This window comes from Peromyscus eremicus, chromosome 15 (genome assembly GCF_949786415.1).
Source record: "Peromyscus eremicus chromosome 15, PerEre_H2_v1, whole genome shotgun sequence".
Lineage (NCBI taxonomy): Eukaryota > Metazoa > Chordata > Mammalia > Rodentia > Cricetidae > Peromyscus > Peromyscus eremicus.
In genome coordinates, this window is record NC_081431.1 from 7088705 (window position 1) to 7111571 (window position 22867).

Below are 22867 nucleotides of genomic sequence, written 5' to 3' on the forward strand. Positions count from 1 at the left end.
CATGGGAGAAAATGGTGAAATCGTGGACCATGCCTCTCCACCTTGATAGCATGATCCACAGGACTTCTTAATCAGAAATGTAAAGAACTAAAAAAAAAAAAAACAAAACAAAACAACAACAACAAAAAAACTTAAAATGAAAAGAATTTCTTTGGCTCTGTAGTTACTTTCTCAATGCTTTCTAAAGGCGAGAGCTCACTATGGCCTTCAGTCCAGCCAACAGTGTATAGACAAGGACCACACTGTGGAGAGTTCACTGAAGTCAGTGCCAACTGTTTACATGGTAATGTGTAAGCTTCTCAGTCCACAGAGAATTGTTTCACCAAGCAATTGGAATGTCTTGACTAGTCTCTTCCAGAAGATGAGTCGAACTAGAGCTGGTTGCTGATCCATTGCTTAAAAAAATCTAAACTTCCCACTGGTCTGTTGCAGCTTCACACAAAGGAATGAACTATGGCTTCCTGCAGGGTGGGTATCCTACTGGGCAGTTCTTTTCCTATATCCTCTACAACCAGGAGGGGGAATTGAGTAGATCTGTCAACCAATTAAACTGGACAGACAGACAGACACACACACACACACACACACACACACACACACACACACACAGAGCTTACTGTAAGGAGGGTTATTTGTCAGAGTGCCAAAACAAAGTGATTATAGACACATACATATGTTTTTTAAATGATTTGTCCTCATAGCTCAACAAACTAAGAGATAACTTTGAGCCAACGGAACTTTAGATGTCTCAAAATATTTTCACCTTAATTCCTTGTGCTACAAATATTTCAGAAAATCATTTAAACTTTATATTATTAGCCTGAGTTTTCCTACCTACAAATTGAGGCAGAATTTTCAAAACAAGATATTAACACTAACTGTCATTTCCATTAAAATACACAGCCCAGTTCTTTTCTAAATTTGTGTGTGTGGTGGTGTGTTTCTTCATGTGCAGTGAATATGTTTGCTCATGTGCATTTGTGGATGCCTGAGGAGGACATTGGATGTCCTACCCTGTCATCCTCTACCTTCTCCCCTTCAGAAAGACTCTTTCATTGACCCTGATTTCACTAATTTTCTTCAGCAAAACTGGCTGCCCAAGAAGCCCTAGCAATTCTCTCATCTCGGCCAGTCGTCCTCTAGCACTGAGATTGCAGATGGGTACCCACCCACACACAGCTGTCTGGTCTCCAGGCGGGTTCCGAGGGTCTGGATTCAGGTTCTTGCTCTTATGCAGTAAGTACTCCTATCCACTGAGCTAACTCCTCAGCTCCCTACTAACTTTATATTTTATAAAAAGCGTTCTAAAATACTCAGCTAATCCACTTCCTTTATGCAGCATTTGTTACCCTATTATCTGATTAACGGCATACCGTAATGAATAAATTCACACTTGTGAAATTTATGGAGTGTGGAGTCTTAAGCAAGACAGACTCACAGCTCTTCTGCATCAAATCTCTTCATTTGTGTTCTAAACCTTGTGTGTGAAGTCTGTGTGGTAAGTCATTCACTATGACCCGATACCATCTACCTGCTGCTGTGAAACCCTGCGTCCAGATATGACCAGAGTTTCCGTAGTTCAGGGTGTGTAGGGTATAGTGTGACGTGAGACATCCTTAGACATTTTGTCAAAAGGAAATTATTTTGACTTTTTTCTCAAGGATCTAAAACCATGTCAGGAAATGTTACTTTGCAAACACTGCTCCGCCTTGCTATCTGCATGTAGGCTCTGAGACCAGGGTCTAAGAGTGAATCCCCAGTCTGCAGACACTCTGCTCAGCAATCAGTGAAGAGAGAGGAAGGGGTCTCCACAGGAACCTTGAAGTCACTCTGTGCTCTTATTGACCAACAATTTTCTAGAGACTCTAGAGAACAAAACCTATTTTCCTACTTCCTTCCTGTTTCCTGGTCAGCACCATGTGAGGCTCAGCACTGCGGAAATGTCCTAATCTACCACTTGATCTCTTTCTTTATTATGTCTTCATTGAGAGACATGGTTGAGTTGAGTGATTCCCAATTAGAAAACCAGCAGGGGGGCCTGACATACAGGTCATCCTAGATGTCAAGGAAGCTGACCATGGCCCCTTAGCATTTCCCTTCAGAACTCAGCCATCATCTCTTCACCCAGAATGTGGCATACAACACCATCTTCCTGTCTGCTGTGCCATAGAAAGGCTGCACAGCAGGACTTTCGGAGACCTCCAATGAATTTGGTCCCCACACACTGCTGTCACTTCCTTCCTTTCAGGTGACGGTAGATCAGTTGTCATAACTAATACCGCCCAGGTCCAGAGAGAAGAGGACCCATTATTTCTGAACTAACACACGGAGAACAAAGGTGACGGCCACTGCCACCGTTCCCTAAAGTCCACCATTAATAGGAGAGGTAGTTGCTCCAACTGTAATTATGGCATCCTTGCTACACAAACTTGAAGCTTTTATGGGGCCTGTGCAATTAGTTTCTTAAACGTATCGTAACACTTGCCTGCCTGACAGCAGAGTATTGATTTTTTAATCATTTTCAAGTCTCCTCCAGCACAAATAAATGTACTATAGTTACAGTTAATGCACTGTGTACACGCATTAAACATGGGCGTGACACAATTTATTGTTTTGTGATATATAGAATCCGAGTGGTCCATCTCAGAAAGTGTCCCCGCGATCTTATGTCAGTATGGGTGTTACCATTGTCCTTGGTCCTCCGAATTCTTTAACTTCAAACAGCAAGAGACCTTTTCTTAATAAGATACTTAGGCCTTCTAAAAAAAAAAATAGGAGGGGTGTTGCATATAAATCTTTTATATATGCCAGTGTGGGAGAAAAAATGTAATAGCCTAGCAGAGAAGAGAGTTTGTATTTTCCTAAAGGGGTCACTGTGGGACCAATGGAGCCTTGGTTCTCTAGCATTTTTGCCTATTCCATTTCTTTCCCCAGAGTTTTGTTTCATTTATTTTTGAGGGTGCATCTGTCAAAATATTTTGGAGGGACTCAAGCCTCTAATTCTGTCAAGTTTTACATATTTCAGTTGTTATTTTAACGATCAGCTGAAGATACGGAGCGAGAGCACTGCAAAGGTAAGGTTCTGCTTTATAAAGGTGATTTCTGCATGCCCTTTCTGCATGCCCAAAAGGCCAACACGAAGCCTGATAAAAGTCACATATCCAAAAGCAGTCCTGGTCCCGGAGGCCATTGCACGTTTCATAAGCCAGTCCTTTCCTTGGTACATCTGTGCCCTTAAAAGGGAAGTTTGTGAGTAAAAAGCAGTTAATTTTGTTTTGTTAGAAATAATATCATTTTAGTTTTAGCATCGAAGGCAGATGCCAGCATTTCTCTCGGAACAGATGGCAATTCTGTCTAATAGTGCATCTCTGTATTAGTAAGGTCTGCTGTGTATACAAACAGTAATAAACACTAGGTAAGGATCAAAATAAATTTTAATTGTTGACATTAAATCCTGGCAGCACAGACTAAGGCTTGCAATATTCCCTTTTCAAGTCTGACACATTTACTAATGCTGCAGAAACCTTTCTGAAAGCTGCCAGGACCCAGCTACAATGAAAGCATGATTTTACACTACCAGCTAGTCGTTGGCCAGGATACCTGCCTCCACATGGATGACATGGCATTAGTTCTGCTATCTATGAAGATCATTCCTAATGTTCCCAAGGAAGCTAACGTTTAGTTAAGAAACAAAAGAGTGGTCCACGCAGTTGTTCCTTTAGGGCCATGCTATTATCAAAACTACTTTTTTTTTTAACCCTAAGTAAAGATCTCCCACCAAACTCATCATGCTAGAATGGCAAGTTGGGCAGTCCTAACCTTCCCCCAAAGTGACACACCCTTCATCTTGTTTACCCGGCTCTGCAGGGCTTTGAGGACAATCTCAGCTTCTCCAGCCATGCTTACCATGGGCTTGCTGGGGGTCAAATATGCCAGCAGCACAGATTCCTTTCTCAGAATGCCTCCAGCGATCTAGTATTACACATAGTGTCCTTTATTTATTTTGGGAAGCTGCCATGTTTAAAAATAATCATAACAAAAAATAAAAATAACACTCAGGTCAGCTTGGCTTTTAGATGCCTGCTCAATAACAAACATGCTTTACAATCATATTTCTTTAAAAAATGGATATATTTTTTTATCACGAAAAATATATTGCTCCCACCATATGGGACAAGCAACGACTCACCAACCGATTTAAGATGCAGCATATTGAGCTGACCATATGTTCCAATGCTGTTGAATGGCTGAGTGATTCATGCCCGTCACATTCTAGTATATCAATTAAAGCTCCTTGAAGTCTGCATGATTTGTGCCTCTGTTATTAAACCCTGCTAATTCATCCCACTTACACATCTGTTATAAATCTCTAGGAGTGCTGCATGATTCATGGCAATCTGTGAGCATGCTACAGCAAATTCTTCTCCTTGTAATTAACAGTAAATTGTTTTACTGCCATGCAATGAATTTTTCAGTTATATCGCAAATGAACTCCTAAATGTGCGGGTTTTTTTTTTTTCCCTAAGAACTGACTTATATCATTAGGCAATTAAAAAGTATTGCTTTGAACCAAAAGCTTTTAATCAAGAGAAATACAACTTAAATATTGCTTAAGAGCTCTGGCAATTTGACATGGTGTTTGCCAGTGTAAAAATAATCTCCATTGAGAGAGAAAACAAACAAACAGAAAGTCTCCATGTGCCCAGGATCTCCTTCCTGAGAGGGAGCAGAGCGGCCATGGATGACACATGGGAAGCCAAGTTTCTACACAGGTCTTGTTTATCTTGGATGGGCCCTAAGTCACCTGTCACTCCCAAATTTCTCAGGCTGCTTTACACTTCTCTCGTGGTAGAATGCCATCTTTACTCTTGAAATAAATAATTGGATAATTAGCCAAGTTGAATCATCAGAGGACTCCGGGGCTGTTCAAGTGTTCTTGTCAAAGGTGAAGCAGATTCATTTCAGCTCTGCAGATCTTCCAAGAGCCTTTGATTCCCCCCTCACTTTCTTGGCAGCAGCCTGGGATTCATGAGTCTATACATCAAGTCGGTAGTTTTAACAACAAATGGAATTAAATTCAAAGAAGGGAAACTAATTGAAGGGCAGCGACAAAAGAGTCGGGTGATGTGCTTTCTAATACGGCCGGCCACATTTGCATGATAATTTTTCCTTTTTAGCATGGAGCAGAAAGTGACTAGCTTAATGAGGGATTATTCAAGACAGGAAGGGACAAAATGCATTCATAACTAGGAACAAAGATGGCATTATGAGACGGAAACCAGCAACCTCAGAGAAGGAACGGGATGATTGCCTTATGCACGATGAATAAAAAGGTAGAAAAATATTTATATTAGTATTCACTAATGACTATATAGACAAGATTGTTGTAATTAAAATTATAAATTAACATATTAAGAGTGCTTGTTTAATCACTCTGGGTCCTATTCACAATGAAAAGACTTATGTCCCTGCATGCAAACAAGATAGGTTTTCTACCCAGGAGAAAGGAGATCTACATTACACTTTGGGTTCAGAACAAAACTTAATGTACCCCTAGTTACTTGCCTGATAGGAGATGGGGCCTTCGGAGCTTGTAGTCTGGAGCCAAAACAGGTGAAAGAAATTACATGGTATTCCTTTAGAAATGGCTTTCCTGAAGGAAGTTTTAAATCTGGCAGACTTGGAAAAAAGATAGAAATTCGAAAATTTCCTAAATGGAAAGGCTAATCTTTTGTAGATGTATAAAATGGATTTGAAGAAGGTCCATGATGACCAGGAGCAATGCCAAAGAATTGACTCCAGTTTTCCTAAGTGTTCCATGGAGAACCCATCCATTCAGAACTGCGTAGGTACCAAACCCAAATCTAACATAGTACTCAGGGTAAAGCACCCCCATTCTATTGTATGCACCAGAAAATATTAAAAATAAATCACCCGGTTCTCAAGCTTTTTCATGAAATTGCCAGATAAAACTTCCTGAATATCATTTTTAAAATGGTGACTAAGATTTTAATGAGGAGACACCACCGTTGTGGTTCCACACTTCTATGTACCTATTTGGATTTGTGACTCTCTACTGCAAAATTGTTGAATGGCAGACCTCCATCCCTTCGCTTATGTTTAGGAGTTACATCTCCAGCAAACCCACAGCAAGCTGCCTCACTGTTCTCCAGAAATAAGAGAGCAGGCTGGTTAATAAAACACCTGATTGACTTACATTCTTTTCCAATATAGACTTGACTACACAAAAGCTCTGGCTTCGACATTGCCTATTTCTAATGGTGTCCAGTCCATGACTCTTATTTAGTTGTTTGATCTTAGGGCATGGATAAGGAAAGAAACGTAAGTGCCTACTAGAAACAAGAGGCATGAAGGATACAGAGTCTGCAGTTGCTGGGCTGCGCTTACAGGCAAATAAAAGCTAATTTTTCTTCTCACTGATCTGAATATACCCGCAAACGGTGCATTTTACACCAAAACAAACATAAGGAAAGCATTTTCTCACCACTAGCATGTAAACTACTTTTATTGGCAGATGAGGGGTCATCTGCTCTGACAGTATATACTGATGGCTAAGATCAACCTCTCTTTCTCATGTTCCAAAAGCCACCGAAATAATTTCTCCATCAGAATAGAAGAGATTTGCCGCAGGAACAGAAGCTAATGGAACGGTTTAAGTAGAAACTGGGTAAACTGAAATGTTTGTCAAAACTTCAAAGAAGCACCTTTGAATTTTCTTTATGGTAGTCTTTAGTTGCTGCTCAGTCCTTCACAAGCAGCTTCAGCTCAGGCCACTGCAGGGACCTCGTCCCTCTTGCTCTCTGGACAGCCCGTGGTATTAAAGGTAACATGCGCCTTCTAGGACTTTTCAGATGGGAATCCCTCTCTCATCTTGTTTCCCTGTTCCCTTACCTTCACTCTTTCCCAGGGCGCATGCGCTCGCACAGATCCCCCTCCCTCTCCTGCGTCATAGTGTCTTCGCCATCTCACCGATTCATTTTCACGATAGCCCTCCATCTCTACAGGTGATTATAAAATCAGCAACATTTTAACCACCAGATTTGTATGCTCTGCTGCTAGCTGCTTATAGCTGTCACAGATATGTTCCTACCAAATGATCAAACATAAACGCATGGGTTTGTTTTTCCCATATGTTCATCTTTCCCACTTTATTTAACAGAAACACCATGGTCTACTCACTGTCGCCTTCAACCTTTTCCTCCTCTGAACCTGTGGCTGTCCTCCCTATGATACTACCCATTTCATCTGTCAATCATCACTTCTACTCACTGGACAAAGTCCCTTAGTCCCTCCCCACTAAGAAATACTGAAAATCTAGGCCTAGAACAATGCCAACCTCTAACATGGGGACTAGTACATTTTATATGCTCAGTCAATAGATACAAATGTCTTTTTCAATCGACCAAATCCATCTACAATAGCATCCAGTGAGGTAATTTCCTAATTTCCCAACTCAAAGCCTCTCCTCTGTTCCTATAGCCTTTTTCCCAGCTAAGAGTTCCAGCACACATCCTCATGCCAATTAGTCAATTAGATGTTAACTCCTTAATCTCAACACCATGTGTATTTGTCTTTTGAATTCCCACAGACTTTACATAGTGAGCATTTAATGGTTGCTTTCTAATTGGAGATTTTACAAGATAATGTATTAATGGTGTGCTTGGGGCACATTGGTGACTTTATACTACAAACAACAAATTTGAAATTTGCAATCTGGACACAATTTTTTTGCTTTTTTTAAAATTTTTTATCTTATTTTATGTGTGTGGGTCTTTTGCCTTCATATATGTCTGTGCCCACTAGTGTGCCTATTGCCCATGGAGGCCAGAGGAGGACCTTGGATTCCCTTGAAGTGGAGTTACAGATGGTTGTGAGCTGCCATGTGGGTGCTGGAAATTGAACCTGGGTCTTCTGAAAGAGCAGACAGTGCTCTTAACCACTAAGCCATCTCTCCAGCTCCACTATATTTTAAATAGACATCATAATCTTGATTGGTATACTTCTCAGAGAAGGAAAAAATACTTTAGACTTTAAGGTTTTCTGGTTTGTTTTCACAAGAAGCCTGGTTTTAGGGCTTTCCATTGTTAGGTAAATGCTCTAGAATGCTAAGAGGCTAAAGCTGGATGGTGCATCTCTTGACCCTGGTAACACTGTAAACCCTCGCAGCTGGACACAGTGTGTGTTGACATTGGCTAACAAACATGTTTCATGAGACGGCAATTGCAATAAGAAGAAAATTTTATGGACATTTTGCTGTGATAAATATTTCCTTACACGTTTTACACATGTTATCTTTTGAACTATAGAAATACCATGTGAAATATGTTATCCTTATTTATAAACTGCAAAGCTCAGTAATAGAGATAACATAAATCATGTAAGGGTCTTACAGCTAGTACTCTAACATGAAAAGTCCCCCATGGGCACATTTGCTGAAGTCTTAGGCCCCTGCTGATAAGTGCTGTTTTGAAGGTTCTGGAAGCTTGAGGAAATGGAGCCAAGTAAGAGGCAGTAGATCATGGGGTATGTCTTTGAAGGTTACACCTGTTGCCTTGGCCCCTCCTACATTCTGCTTCCTGTTTACCATGATGTGAATAGCATCTCCCTTTGCACATTCCCACTGCTGTCATGGACTGTCCTCCTACATGGGGCTGAACACACATGGATTCAACCCACTGACACCGAGACAGAATACACTTTCTGTCTTTAGTCATTATATCAGGGGTTGATCACTGTTGTGCAAAAATAACAAACCTAGCTTATGAGTAGCAAAACCCAAACTCAAACTCTTGCATTCTGGTTCATTTTTTCCCATTTAAGTATATTTGCAAATTAGAAATAATAACTAAGAAGAAAATACTTCATCCCACAAAATGCATATGAATAAATTCTTATTTTGACTTGGGAGGCTGAGGCAAGAGGATCATGAGTTTGAGTTCAGTCCAAACTAAATAATGAGATCCTATCTGGAAAAAATAATAAAATAAAGCAAAACAAAGCATAAAAAGCTAACTATCACCCACATCTGAAATCTATGTAGCTTTTAGAGATTATGAGATATTTCTAGGTTCTATTTCTTTGTGATAAAAAGGTAGATAGAGCCAAGCTCAGTGGCACATACCTTTAATCCCAGGACTGAGAAGGTAGAGGTAGGCAAATTTGTAAGCTCAAGGTCAGCCTGGACTACATAATGAGTTCCAGGACAGCCAGGGCTATGTAGAGAGACCGTGTCTCAAAGAAACCCAGGAGTAAAAAAGTAGAGGGATGGGGAAAAAGTAAAGAGTCACAAAACAGTTTTAATTTGCACTTCCTTTATGGCTACAGGGGACAACAAAACACAGTGGCACACACCTGCATTTCCTGCGGAAGCAGGAAGAATGCCACAAATGTGGGGCTTTTCTGGTCTATGTAATAAATCTCAGAAAATTCTAGATCTCAAAAAAAAAAAAAAAAAGGAAGAAGGATGGGGATGCTAAACACTTCCTCAAATATGTGTTGGCCATTCAGAGGCTCCAGTTACCTTTTCACAGTCACTCCTGAGCCAGAGAGGCCTAAGGTTACCTCACTAGTGACTGAAAAGGAGCTGCTGAAGGTACTGGGTGTGCTGCCTTCTATATGGTTGGAACACACTGCTTCACCCTACAAGACAGGACCATTGGGGAGGTCATCAATGATGCCAACAGTGGCAGTTCCTTCTTGTACTCCAGGAGCTATCTGGTCCCCAAGGTCAGGCATGTCTCACACCAGTTCCTTTCATTTGCTGTGTCTATAGGAACATGGGCTGACATATTTAGAAAATATGCCTGCTCAGCACCAAACCCTTTCTTCCAGGAGATGCAGATGGTGCACTATGGCATGGAGGAGACAAGACTTTTGCAGATGTAGTGTTATTAGAAATACTATGGACAATGATGTCAGGAGGGAGACAGGTTCTTCTAACAACAGCCTCTAAGAGAAGACTGTTAAATAGAAACTAGAGGTATATATTTTCAGTCTACTTCAGAACTCACTTCTCCAGGGCTGAGGAGATGGATCAGCAGTTAAGGGTACTTGCCACCAAAATCGAGGGCCTGAGTTCAATCTCTAGAACCCACATGGTGGAAAGAGAGAGATGACACTTGCACGCTGTCCTCTGACCGCCACTCAAGCACTGTGCATGTGTGTGATTATGCATGTGTGCACACACAACAAACACATAAATAAGTACAAGTAAAGTAAAAACATGGAAAGCACCTTTTCGAAGATGGGTCTAGTGATGCTGGTTTGTCTGAGACATGAGCATTTCCCAATCACTAAAGGTATTAGCTACAGATTGGACAAACCCAAGGGGGTGTTACTATGAATGCGGCAACACTGGGTATGCAACAGCACGGGATGACTTTGCAATGCCTTTTCACCTGGGGGGCAGGAGCTGCCACCTGCCTCACTGCTGAGCCTCTCTATCCCACACTTTACCAGAGGCCAACCTTTAGCTTGGCTCAATCTCTGTCTTATTTTTGTTAATCTGTGATATTGACTATCCTTTCAAATTTTGTGCCGCTTTTGCCTAAAACAGATAGAATTCACCTCTCTTATTCAAATTTAGTACATTTGAATTCTATAATTCATAAAAAGAAATTGGCTTATAGGAAAAGTAGGGTCTCCATATGATTTAATACACCTGATACTCCTCGAATGTACTCACACATCTGAAATACACATAGATTAAACGTAAATTCATGAAGAATTCAGTCATTGAGATAATAAACCACATTGTCATGGAATTGGGATTTCCTTCACATCAATGGAAAATTGTAACAAGCAAAAGTAATTATGTGACATAATTTGGACTGAATTAGTTGTTCCAGAACTGAAGATGGGAACAATAGAATTAGACCTACAGATAGAAGGGTGATGATTAAATATATGTTTGTACAATACCTCTAATTCATGTTGGAATCCCCTAACCTCTGTACATTTAGATACATCCATAAAGAAAACTAAGCCTTGCAGAAGAGCTGACAGAAACAATGGGAGTTGAAAATATTCTAAATGATGTTAGTGGAGTGCGAAGACGGTAGTGATATATGTATTCAGTTTTGCATAACTCTCGTTGGCTTGCAGTAAAGCAAACAAAAATGATAGAAACCATATTCAAGGATTTAACAATTTTTCCTGTTACATTGTGTAAACTTAGGAGAGTCTTATTAATCATAAATAAAATAATATATAATCAATCGCCTTTCTAACAGATGAAAAATGTATAGTGTCATGGCAACCTAGAATTGGCTAGATATCCCCATGTGACAGGAGTAGGTAGTCCCAACCCCAAAAGAGAAGTTCATATTGAGGGAAGAAATGTCCTGTGACCTCATGGGATGACTCCTAAATCCATCTCATACTGCCAGGACATTTTGTGGTCCTAGGAAGAAGCTGAGCACAGGAGCCATTCTCATTCCATATTAATTTGGGACTTTTCTGATGTGTCCATAACCCTTGGCTCCATGTCTTGCTTTGTTTAAAAACAAAAAAGACAGAAAAGACACATGTGAAGTCCAAAATGCAGGAGTACTGTAGGTGTTTATTTTCAATAGGGATGTATTTCTTTATATTCAATTGGAATGTACTTACCTGCTGCTAGGGTTTGTCCTGCTCCTGAAGCACTGGTTACACAGCCCACTGAATTGCAGAGGGAGACAGTAAAGGCGTAGATCCTGTACGGCCTTAGTCCCTTTACAACATAAGACAGGTCCTGGGACTTAGCAGAATGCAACAGCTTCAAGGCAAAACAAAAATAATAGTCAGATAATAATCAATGCACAGTCTATAATCTTGGCATTACAAATCCCATGAATTCAGGCAGAGAGAATTATTGCCAACTCCTAGAAGGAAAGAGATTTCCAAAAAAGAAGTCTCAACAAGCCGGGGTTTAATTGATAATTGTACAATCACACTGTTTTATGAGGTAATAATGCAGTTCCTGAGTGGATAAATGAGAAAACGGAGTTATGGCCTCATAAAGCAGCATGGATGTATGGTTATTGTCACCAATGCTAGAGATAAAGATGGCGACATCAACACAGTTACCGTGAAAAAGTCCAAACAAAGCCAACAGTAACGCAGGGTGGTGATGCCACACGCTACTTGATGGCAGAGCATAGGACAATGGCATGGTGTTAAATCATTCCATCATTTGCTTAAAACATCCACAGTTGTAAAGGGGAAAAGAATGGATGCTGAGTAAATATTCCTTTAGGTCAAATCTCAATTTCTTTCCTATCCAAATAAACACATAAATTAGATTGATAGTTACATTTCTTGAAATATAGTCACCATCTTACATTTTCAAATGAAAGCAGATGGTTTGAGCAAAATAGATTGGAAAGAAGACCATAAGCAATTAAACAGCCAGAGAGAATTCATCCTATCATTATGACTAGAACCCATAACAAGCAACCATGAAAACTTGCTTAGATGGTAGATGTAAGTTATATTTAGGGGGGAATTTCACAGAGACAGAATTATGAATATGAAATGATTTTTTCTTAGGGCTACTGACATGCACTCATTGGACTATGTATAGATGGTTGGGTCAACCACAGACCAGATTGCATATGTAATTGTGGCTCTTTACAATCACAAGATCTAAATGTATATCCTACCTAGGTATGCCATAGCTATTTAATGTCATAAGACAAGCAGTCAAATGTTTGTGATAGTGCCCATATAAATCAATGGTACTGTACCACCAAGGCTACAAATAGGTTATATAGCCATGTACAGTATGGAAGACTTGGTAATGTTAAAAATGAGTAAGGTGTTGCTTGATGTATTTGCTATATGTTTTATTATTTAGGTATGATATTTATAGTTATAAAAAGGTTATATAGTAAAAGCCTGTTGAATTACATCAGTAGCAACCCTGTGGCTCATGTTTATTATGATTCTTGATTCTGTCAAGAGGCTATGTAGTTACTGACACAGTTCTTAGGTTTGACATTCATAGAAAATAATACTTCACAAGTAGACACAGGTTCAGATGCTCACAGAGTTTAGCAACATTTCAAATATTTCTTAGGTAATTTCCCTACAGGAGTACAACAAAGTATGTTTATCTAGGTAACGACTCCAAAGTTATATGAGCCTAAGAATAAAAGAATAGATACAATACAACTGTGAGCCAAAACGCCAATGATAAATATGGAACATAAGGATCAAAGACCAAACACCAGTCTTATTTATAAATTTACCTAAACAACTACAGCACAGCAGATTTGTACAGTAATTTGTAAAAAATGAAAAGCATGTTATTATACTAGATGCTGTTTTATCATGAGATAGTTGAAAAAGTCACATATGCAGATGGATGGGAAAGGACAATAGAGAATCATAAATTTATTATTGACTCTTTGTCTAGACCAAAAATAAATTTCTATGGTGTGTGTGTGTGTGTGTGTGTGTGTGTGTGTGTGTGTGTGTGTTCTGTCCACTAAAACAGCTCAGAAAAAGGCAAATATATTCACAGAGATTTAAAGAGGGTCTTCCCCAAAATGCATGTCTACCCAGAACTTGAGAATTTCACCTTTTGAAATGAGTTATTTGTGGAGGAAATGAATTAATCCATCTAGCATTTAGGATTAGCCTTCCATCTGACAATTGGTACCCTTTCAGGAGGAACAAAACCCCCACAGACAGAGGGAGTAGAGGGTAAAGCAAGCTGACCAAACCGAAATGAGAAATATATCGGCACAATGCAAGGAATGTCACCAAGCACCTGGAGGAAGCTGGAGGAAGCAGGTAAGGGCATCCTCTTGGGTACATGGAAGGAGTATGGCTCTCCCAGCAGCGTGGTTTTAAGTCTTCTGAACTCTAGGACTTGAGAGAATCAATGTATGCCATTGTAACCCACTCAGTTTATGGTGATTTTGAAGGCAGTGTTTGTAAACAAATAGTGCCGAGGTTGAAAAGCCTGGGATCTCTACCCTGTTTGTGGCAGCTTTAAAGGATTCTGGTTCTAGAGCTGTCTAGGATATCAGTTGAGACATTTTAACAGTGGTTTCATAACCTAGCTTCTTACTCTCAATAGTGACAGACTTCCTTATACTATCTGCTGTTTCTGAGTACACCCACTGTACTCAAGTCTTCTACTTTGGTTGGTGTCCTCTGGAAAAACAGAACTATAACAGTCATGTGAGGCATTAGATTCATAGGAAGGAGCTGTCAAGGTATTGAAGTGGTATCCTGCAGCTGGACCACCCCAGATGGCTGAAAGTGAGGGTTCAGGTAGGTAGACTCCCGGCAGCCTACAACTTTGCTAGAGCAGCACAATCTTTAAACTTACATCAGTGGTGGACTAATCATTAAGGTAACTTTAGAGAGAGTATTAATTTTTAGGACTGTGCAATCAGATGACTATTGCCAATGTCATCTGTATAGTAAATAAAGATAATCTTAGGGTCATCATCAATTTAAGAGAAACTATACAATCCTTCTTGAAAGTGTTGTTTGTCTGTGTCAATAAAATCATGTTAAATGGATCAGATAAGCAGGAAACAAGTGTATGGAGGTCTTAGTAAGCTGTGTGTTCCAGAGAGTAGGAGATTAACTTTATAAAAGATTAAGGGATTTGGAGCATCAGCTGGGGTTTTAGGAGGCCAAGTTGTCTGTGACATCTAGGACATGTAACCAGTCCAAACTAGAAGAAAAATAGCTATGTTTCCTGCATCCTTAAAAGCATTTTATCTTGCACCCTTCAGTAAGAAGCTTGATGTCTGGTGAAGAAACTTCCATAGGGGTACTGTTCTGACCAGCATGTCAATATGAAATTCTGCTACTTGATTTGTCCCAGAGCAGGAAGTAGCTTAGTCATAGGCTCAGGCTGTGCTGTTGGCTGATGAACTTTTTGGGACATTAAACCTACTAGATCCAATGGCTCTGGGACACATCATAGTGGGAAAATATTGTGATGTATTTGTGGAAAGAGAGCTACAAGGTAGACAGTAGGCAGAGCAAAGGCACATAAAGTGATAGGAATTCTAGTCACCCTAAACTATTTGCTTAAGTCTCTCAGCAAGCTACTGGGCTCTCATTGCACCAGAGCATCCAACAGAACATCAAATGAATACACAGTTGGACTTACTTCTCATTGGCTGGATTCCTTTTGAGATATGTGAAGTCTTAAGGTCAGATAGACTCAATCAAAATGCATCCTATGGTAGAAATGGAAATCTAAGGCTTGAGGACAGCCCAAAGAATGTCATGCAGATCTTGGAAGTTATCTCTAAACCATAAAGAAAGGAGAACACCAGTGCTAACACCAAGGTTGTCTTAGAAAGTAACTACAAGGATAGGCTAGGTGGCTGCTGCTACATGGTCCCACTATGGTGGCTCTCAGAAACAGCAGCGAAGACAAATATTCTCAGAGGACCAACCTTCAGGCATTGCGCTTGTTTCCCCACTATATATTGTGGTGGTATTGTGTTCCCCAAAATATTGTGTACCCTAATAAACTTATCTGGGGTCAGAGAACAGAAAAGCCACTAGATACTTAGGATAGGCAGTGGTAGCACATGCCTTTAATCCTCGCATTCCAGAGGCAGAAATCCATGTGTTCAAGGATACAGCCAAGCATGGTGACTCACGCCTTTAATCCCAGGGAGTGGTGGTAGAAAGCAGAAAGGTATATAAGGGGTGAGGACCAGAAACTAGAAGCATTTGGCCTGGTTAAGCTTTTGGCTGGTTAAGCATTCAGGCTTTTGAGCAGCAGTTCAGCTGAGATCCATTCAGATGAGGACTCAGAGGCTTCCAGTTTGAGGAAACAGAATCAGCTGAGGATCTGGCGAGGTGAGGTAGCTGTGGCTTGTTCTGGTTCTCTGATCTTCCAGCTTCACCCCAACCTGGCTACAGATTTGATTTTTAGTAAGACTCTCTAAGATTCCTGCTACAATACATGGAAGAGAAGCATCTCAAGGGAAAACACATGTGGACTGTGTGGCAGAACTTGACCACTCTGGTCATGGACATGAAGCAAGATCAGAAGATCAGAGTATGGGAAGTCTAGGAAACAGGAAGTGCACAGATTGGACAAGAGGTGTAGAGATCTTATTATCTCATGCTAGTGTTCATCAAAGACTATGTCCCTCAGAAATAGAAGTGAGCAGGCAAGAATATAGGATGACACATGCAGTTGACACCAATAGCCTCTATCTGTGTACAGTACTATGTCTATAAAATAGGCTAGAAAGGTAAATTACTTCATCTCTAAACTGGAGGGAATGTGAGCCTCTCATTTTCTAGAATCTTTCATATCCAATGAGCTAGAACTTGGACACAGTAAGGCATTGTAACTGTTAACACTCTATATTCACATCACTGGAGTAGATATTACTAGAAGACAAGATGTGAATATACATCCAAAGCCTTGAGCAAATTCATTGTATTAATAGCATTTGTATGAATTATATCAACATAGAAAATTTGAGACAGGTCTCATGTAACCTGAGCAAGCCTCAAACTCACTAGGTAGTTGGGGTGACTTTGAATGTCATCTCTTATTCCCTTTGCCTTTAGAGTGGTTGGATTAGAGACCTGTGCTACCATGCCGAGTTTTATGTAGTACTGGGAAACAAGCCCAAGGCTTAACACATGCTAGGCAAGCACTTTATCAACAGGGCTTCATTTTCAGCCCTACTGCCATGATTTCTGTTATATTGTAATCAATTTGGTTCTCCATGACTTTTCCCAAGGAAATGAAGACATAGACAAAATGTGCATATGAGATGGTCTTGTCAATGTCAGTTTGACATCCAAATGAATACAATATAAATACTGACAGATTGTGGACTGGTTAAATGCACTATTATGTGTTCAAATAATATTTTCAGATTATCTTACATAGTACATAGCTGTTGAAAGGACTTCTTGGAAAATATTTAAGACTAAGTGGAAACAGCAGGTCTCATGAAATAAAATTACAACCACTTTAGTTCAGCACATTAGAAAAAACAAGTGGTAAGCATATATAGACAGAAGACCTTGAACATCTGATGTTATGCTAATGAACATGGCCCATTTGATGAACACATTTGGAGAGAGACTCTTCCACAGAATTCTGTAAATTCAGAAAATATCAAATAAAGCCATAATTTAATTCAGAAAGGAAATGAGCTGAGAATAAAAATACCTTTGAGCACATCACTGGAACATCTTGTTGGGGGGACTGTTCAGAAACCATGCTGATGTTGTACCCTATAATATCTCCTCTTGTAAAGTGTTCTGCTGGCTTCTCCCAGGAGACACTGAGAGAGTGTGACGAGAGTGGAGAGACGGAAGGAGGGGACATGAACACAGGTGCTAACAAAGACAAAAACAACATCAAACGCAAAAACGTCATCCATACAGACTTCAGATTCAGCCCTTCTAGTTTCTTCAAACCCCTGTTCTTTGTAAAGTGTTTTCATTTTCAGAAATTAAAAAAACATACAGATATATATTACATATTCACTTTAAACTGTCATCCACAGGGATGTTAACTATCCTGATATTGTCAGGTAAGGTATTTTTCATTTACAAAATAAAATTCAGACTGACAGGATGGAGAGATGGCTGAGTGGGTAAGAGCAATTGATACACAGCATGAGGACCTGAGTTCAGATCCTAGCACGTATGCAGAAAGCTGGGGATGACCTCAAATACATCTGTAACCCCATTGCCATGTCAGGCAAAGATATGAGGCTCACTGGGGATTGGTAGTCACCAAGCTAGCTACAGGTTCAGGGAGAGATCCTGTCACAGGGAAATGAGGTGGAGAATGATAGAACAGACACCTAATGGCTTCCTCTGCATGCACACAAGCATGTGCTTTCTCCTCTCTCTCTCTCTCTCTCTCTCTCTCTCTCTCTCTCTCTCTCTCTCTCTCTCTCTCTCTCTCTCTCACACACACACACACACACACACACACACACACACACAGGGAAACTCTGATAGAAACTTCTCTATTTTGTGAAAATAGGTAGTGAATAATTTGATAAGAAATTTGAATAAGATAGAAACAGAACTTGTCATAGTCCCCAAAGCATAAGATGCAGGATGTCATACTAGGTTTCTCATGGAAAGCCATGTTTCACTGAGATGAACCAATGAGGCTGGGAAAATCATTCCACTAAGAAGTACATCTAAAATTGACTAAATGATCCCAAAGAAACTCACAGTTTTTGCTCAGTCCTTCCTGAAGTATTCACAGCACACAGACACCACACACTTTACTCCCACCATCCTTGACATCTTCGTATAGAATTTAAATGAACTACCAAAGGTGTGGTGTCAAAGGGCCTCATTGCATTTTCCTTTCCTAGTGATCCATAAGATTATGAGGGTACATGGATGCTGTTTCATCTGTTATATCCCATTTCAGATCTTAGTTTTCCCCTTCCAGAACTCCATTACTCAATACTTCTGCTCTCATGGCCCTCTGGTTTGTCCAAGTTGTTAAGTAGTCTTTGAGAGATGGTCCAAAACAATACACATTTTATTCACTCAATGAGGCTCTTGGACATCCATTCAAAGCTACCTTCAACCTTCATAGTTTCAACCTGTTAAATTTAGGGCAGGTTTTGGGTTTTTTAATATTTTTAGATTCAGCACATAGCAAAAATATACTTATTTTCTTCAATGCTCATGGAATTGAAAGTCCACTTTATGGGAAGAATAAAGTGGAAAATTAAGAATAAATCAGTTACTTTGATAAAGATACCATGAGAAAACTAAACTTTTGGCTCTCCTCCCATACTTTAATTCTGATTGTTTCTAAACACATTTGGGGTTAGACCTTTTGATATACTAGTTTACGTCACTGTGTAAACTTGATTACCTTCAATATTTGTTTTGAAAAGAGAAAAAAGTTAATTGTAAAACTAAAAACTCTTTCACTGTTGGTAAACAATGACAAACACAAAGCAAGATTAGGTTAAGTGCCCACCCACCCAACACTGGAAATCAACTGCTATTTGGGGGAAGGGACCTCATGTACCCAAAGACTAGAGCTAGAATTAAGCTTTCTCCTCTACAAACGAATTCATAGCTAAATCATGTCCTCTTTTCACCTCAAATGTCTTTTTGACCTTAATTTCCAGATAGCACTTTCATTGAGGGGTTTTTAAGTAAGAAGACAAAAAATTTGGTCTTTACCTGATTCTCCTGTTCTTTCTGAGGCCCAGGCTGATGACACACTGCCAGCCATATTCACAGCTAAGACCCTAAATGCATACTCTGTGTGTGGCTCCAAGCCAGAGATGGACACATTGACTTGGGGAGGCTGAAGTGTGTTTTCACTCTTGTGGGGTGACTTTGAAGCTGGGTGAGGACTGAGCCAACCACTGCTCTCAAACACGTGACTTTCTTTAGTAGATGGCCATCTCTTCATGTATAATTCATATCTTACAATTATACCTAGAAAAGAGATAATACATCGAAGTGATCTAGTCAAAGGGGCTACTTAGGGACTGGACATTTAAGGCTGCCAGCTTTTCAGTATTCTGACTATATTACCTATTGATTCTTTTCTAGGTATAGAAATTTGGTGATCTATAAGACAGGTGTATATGAAAGCAGCAAAACTGATTACAAAATAGCATGAAAGCCATGTTATTTTGGGAGAAAGCAAATCAAAAGAAGTATAAATACAAAACAACCATAGTTTACCATAGGTGAAATGAAACACTTGCAGAATGGGTACTCATAATTTCTGCTAAGGATATCCAATACTTTTAGGGTACCTGCATATTCCACTTCCAGTTCACATATTTTAAATACACTGGATTTAATTACATATTTGACACGAGACAGATCTGCATAAATATTGTGTAGCTCCTTGTATCTAGTTTTTTACCAAGAAACAAAAAGTTTGATGCTAAGTTTTGCCATGATATGTACATAATATAAATTAGTAAAAAATTAGGAATGTGTGTCTGACCTCTGCACCTCAAGGTTCAATTTTAAGAACACAAAAATTAACTTAATGGAATCAACTAGCCTATATACAATTTTTTGTATTATTTTATATCTTTTTCTTGCTTAAAAGAGAAAATTTGCAGCTTATGGGTGCCCTAACTTGTGACTCAGTCAAATATAATGCATTTTATAAGTGAGCATCCAATTATGAACATCATCTGTGTTGTGGCAGATGCCATTAAGAGCAAAGATAATATTAGCCTTTTAAAGAGCAATTTAATTGAATGGAATTTGTTCCTCAATTAGATGAAATATCCTCTTCTACTGTTCAGTAGAAATAGTATTTTATATCTTCAGAAATCATTTCCCAGGCATATGCCTTACATTCACATAAGCAAAGAGAGTTGCCCATCTTGCTACATAATTCTTCATTTCTACTGTCTTGGTTTCCTAAAAGAAAGAGAAGTCAAGGCCTTAAATTCTTACCATTTGGTTTCCCCGGTGGAGACCATTCTATGTGGAGTTCTGAGGAACTGATTTTCCGTATTGCAGGTGGCCTCAGGCTTTGTGGAGGTGCCTGGGCTGTGGTTACTTCAATGGGCAAGCTGTGTAAACAGCCCCGACTAGTACACCCCTGGACAGAAAAACGGTAGTGGCTGAATGGAACCAGATTCCAGATCGTAGCTGAGGTTTCCTGACCTTCGTAGGAGACACAGGGCTCAATGCTGTCCATAGGTGTGCATGATAAAACATACTTCTCCACAGGACCAGAGTGGTTGGGAAGTGCAGACCAGGTAAGTGTCACAGAGTCAGAGCCAGCAGGAATGACATGAGTCAAGTTCAAGTGTCCTTCTGAGACCTCTGGCTCCGTCTTATAAATGACAGCTATGCTCCTGGTTGAACCGTGCACACTGGAGGTCTCTATATAATATGAATATGACGTGTGTGGCGACAGGCTAATGTCAAAGAAGTACTGAATATCTGAAATAAAAAAGAAAAACCAGATAGTCAGAATTCACAATTGCCAAGGAATCATTTCCAATGGCCTTATTCTCATGCTATTTAACTCTTCAGTATGCTGATCAACTCTTTAGAATCAGGGTGTGTTTGATGCTTTTAAGAGGGAAATCAGGCAACTACTAGTTGCTTTTATTGTCTAGTATGTTGTGAGTAAAGTGTTGAATGCATCAAAGATCACTTAGAAATATATTTCTGTCTGTGTTTTGTTCTCCACAGGGTCCCCCTATAGAAGAACCCAGAGGAAGTCCTTGCAATCTCTGAAACACATATTTGCTTTCAGTACAACTGGTCTATTTGCCAAAAGCTGATACACAAGTCCAGCCCTCTGCAAACTGCCACCAAGAAACTACCCTTCTCCTGCCTAATTCTTTGACTGGACCCTTTCTGACCTATTAAAATGACATACAACCATAAATGAATTTTGCCAAATCTTGAAGATATATGTCAACCACAGAGAGGTTGTACAAGAGAAGTTTGAGATGAGCAGAATCTCCATGCATGAATGACAGAAAGGTCAGGGAGAAGGTGGTAGAAAGCAGAGGTTGATAAATGAGAGATAGGTAGTGGCCATGATTAGCTATGTGCCTAAATCCTCTATTCTCTGCAGAGACAACAGCAAATACATTGCAGACCTATGAAACAAAGAAAAGTCAGACTGCTGCTGACTGCTTCTTTGTGTGATTGTGTGGGGGTCCATGGAGGTTTCTGTTATAGCAAGACTGAAGGTTTCCGCATATCTAGATGCCTAAGGAGTAATAGATACCTGGTGTCTAATTTCAATCCACAGAGTTTCTTGGATTTCTGAATGGAAAGGACTCTGTGCTGAGAGCCAGTGGACCACCCATGGGACTGCTTTTGGTTGGGGCAAGGTGACTTTAAGCCTCTGGAAGGGTCAGATATTGGATGCAGGAGGGAAAAGCTCAGAATGTGGTGGAGTGTTCATAAGAACCTGACTGCAGTAGAAAAAGCAGCTTCACCTGAATTCAGTGTTATGGGGATGCCAAGGATGAAACTGGTCCACCACACTTCAACAAGCCAGTATCCTCAGGAGGAACTTCTGCTAAAGGCCAGAGGGAAGTTATCCTCCCCTAAATGCCACTTAACATGGCAGTTGAGGGATGAGAGAGAGAGTAGTAGGCTTAACAATGTAAGTGAGGACCCGAGTGGAGGTGCTTTAATTGTTCTGGGGACACATCCCTGCAATTTCTTCACGGAAACAACTGTCGCATGAATATCCCATGTGCTCTGCTGACCAAGGATTACAGCATCCTCCACAGAAGTAAAGAATGAAAGAGACAGAGAAACATCACCACCCCTGTTCAGAGGAGTCCACTAAGGCTGAGACCCAGACTCCATTGCTAATGTGCTGCCATGGCGCCCTGAATGGAAGAAGCTTACCAAGGCTCTGTAATGAAAAGCTCCCTGAGGACCTGCTTCTGGTGGGGGCCAAGGAGGAGATTCACCCCAGGGTCAAGTACTTGCCAGATCATTGTATTTTCAAAATATGTGGTCTTATCTCCAAGGCTGAGAATGTATAAGAGCAGTGTTGCTTGATAAGAAACAACCACCCTGCAGTTTCCTGTGAAAAAAACTTATTGTCTAGTATGTTGTGAGTAAAGTGTTGACTGCATCAAAGAACACTTAGAAGTAGATTTCTGTCCATGTTTTATTCTCCACGGGGTCCCCTTATAGAAAATCAGCCCATCCCCACAATCATCATGCAGGAAAAATAACATTTTATACCAATAGCAAATCGGGAACAAGGACTTTGCAATGAGGTCACACCTGCCTACTGATTTCTCTGTTTTCTGCTCTGAGTCCCTGCAGAGGATGGGTGTGTCCTCCCATATGACTTTTTTTTTTATCAGCATGCATAAAATAATGGGTTTTCTTGTGATAC

General features: G+C 40.1%; 1 protein-coding gene across 1 annotated transcript in view; it reads right to left on the reverse strand.

Moving 5' to 3' along the window:
* Positions 1-22867, reverse strand: part of Ush2a (usherin) — a 697985-nt gene that overhangs the window by 488792 nt on the left and 186326 nt on the right. Inside the window, exons 16-19 of the mRNA XM_059281179.1 lie at positions 20434-20928; positions 19186-19446; positions 17183-17352; positions 11632-11776 (exon numbers count right to left, since the gene is read on the reverse strand). Of these exons, the coding sequence (XP_059137162.1) occupies positions 11632-11776; positions 17183-17352; positions 19186-19446; positions 20434-20928 (1071 nt within the window). The remainder of the gene's footprint in view (positions 1-11631; positions 11777-17182; positions 17353-19185; positions 19447-20433; positions 20929-22867) is intronic.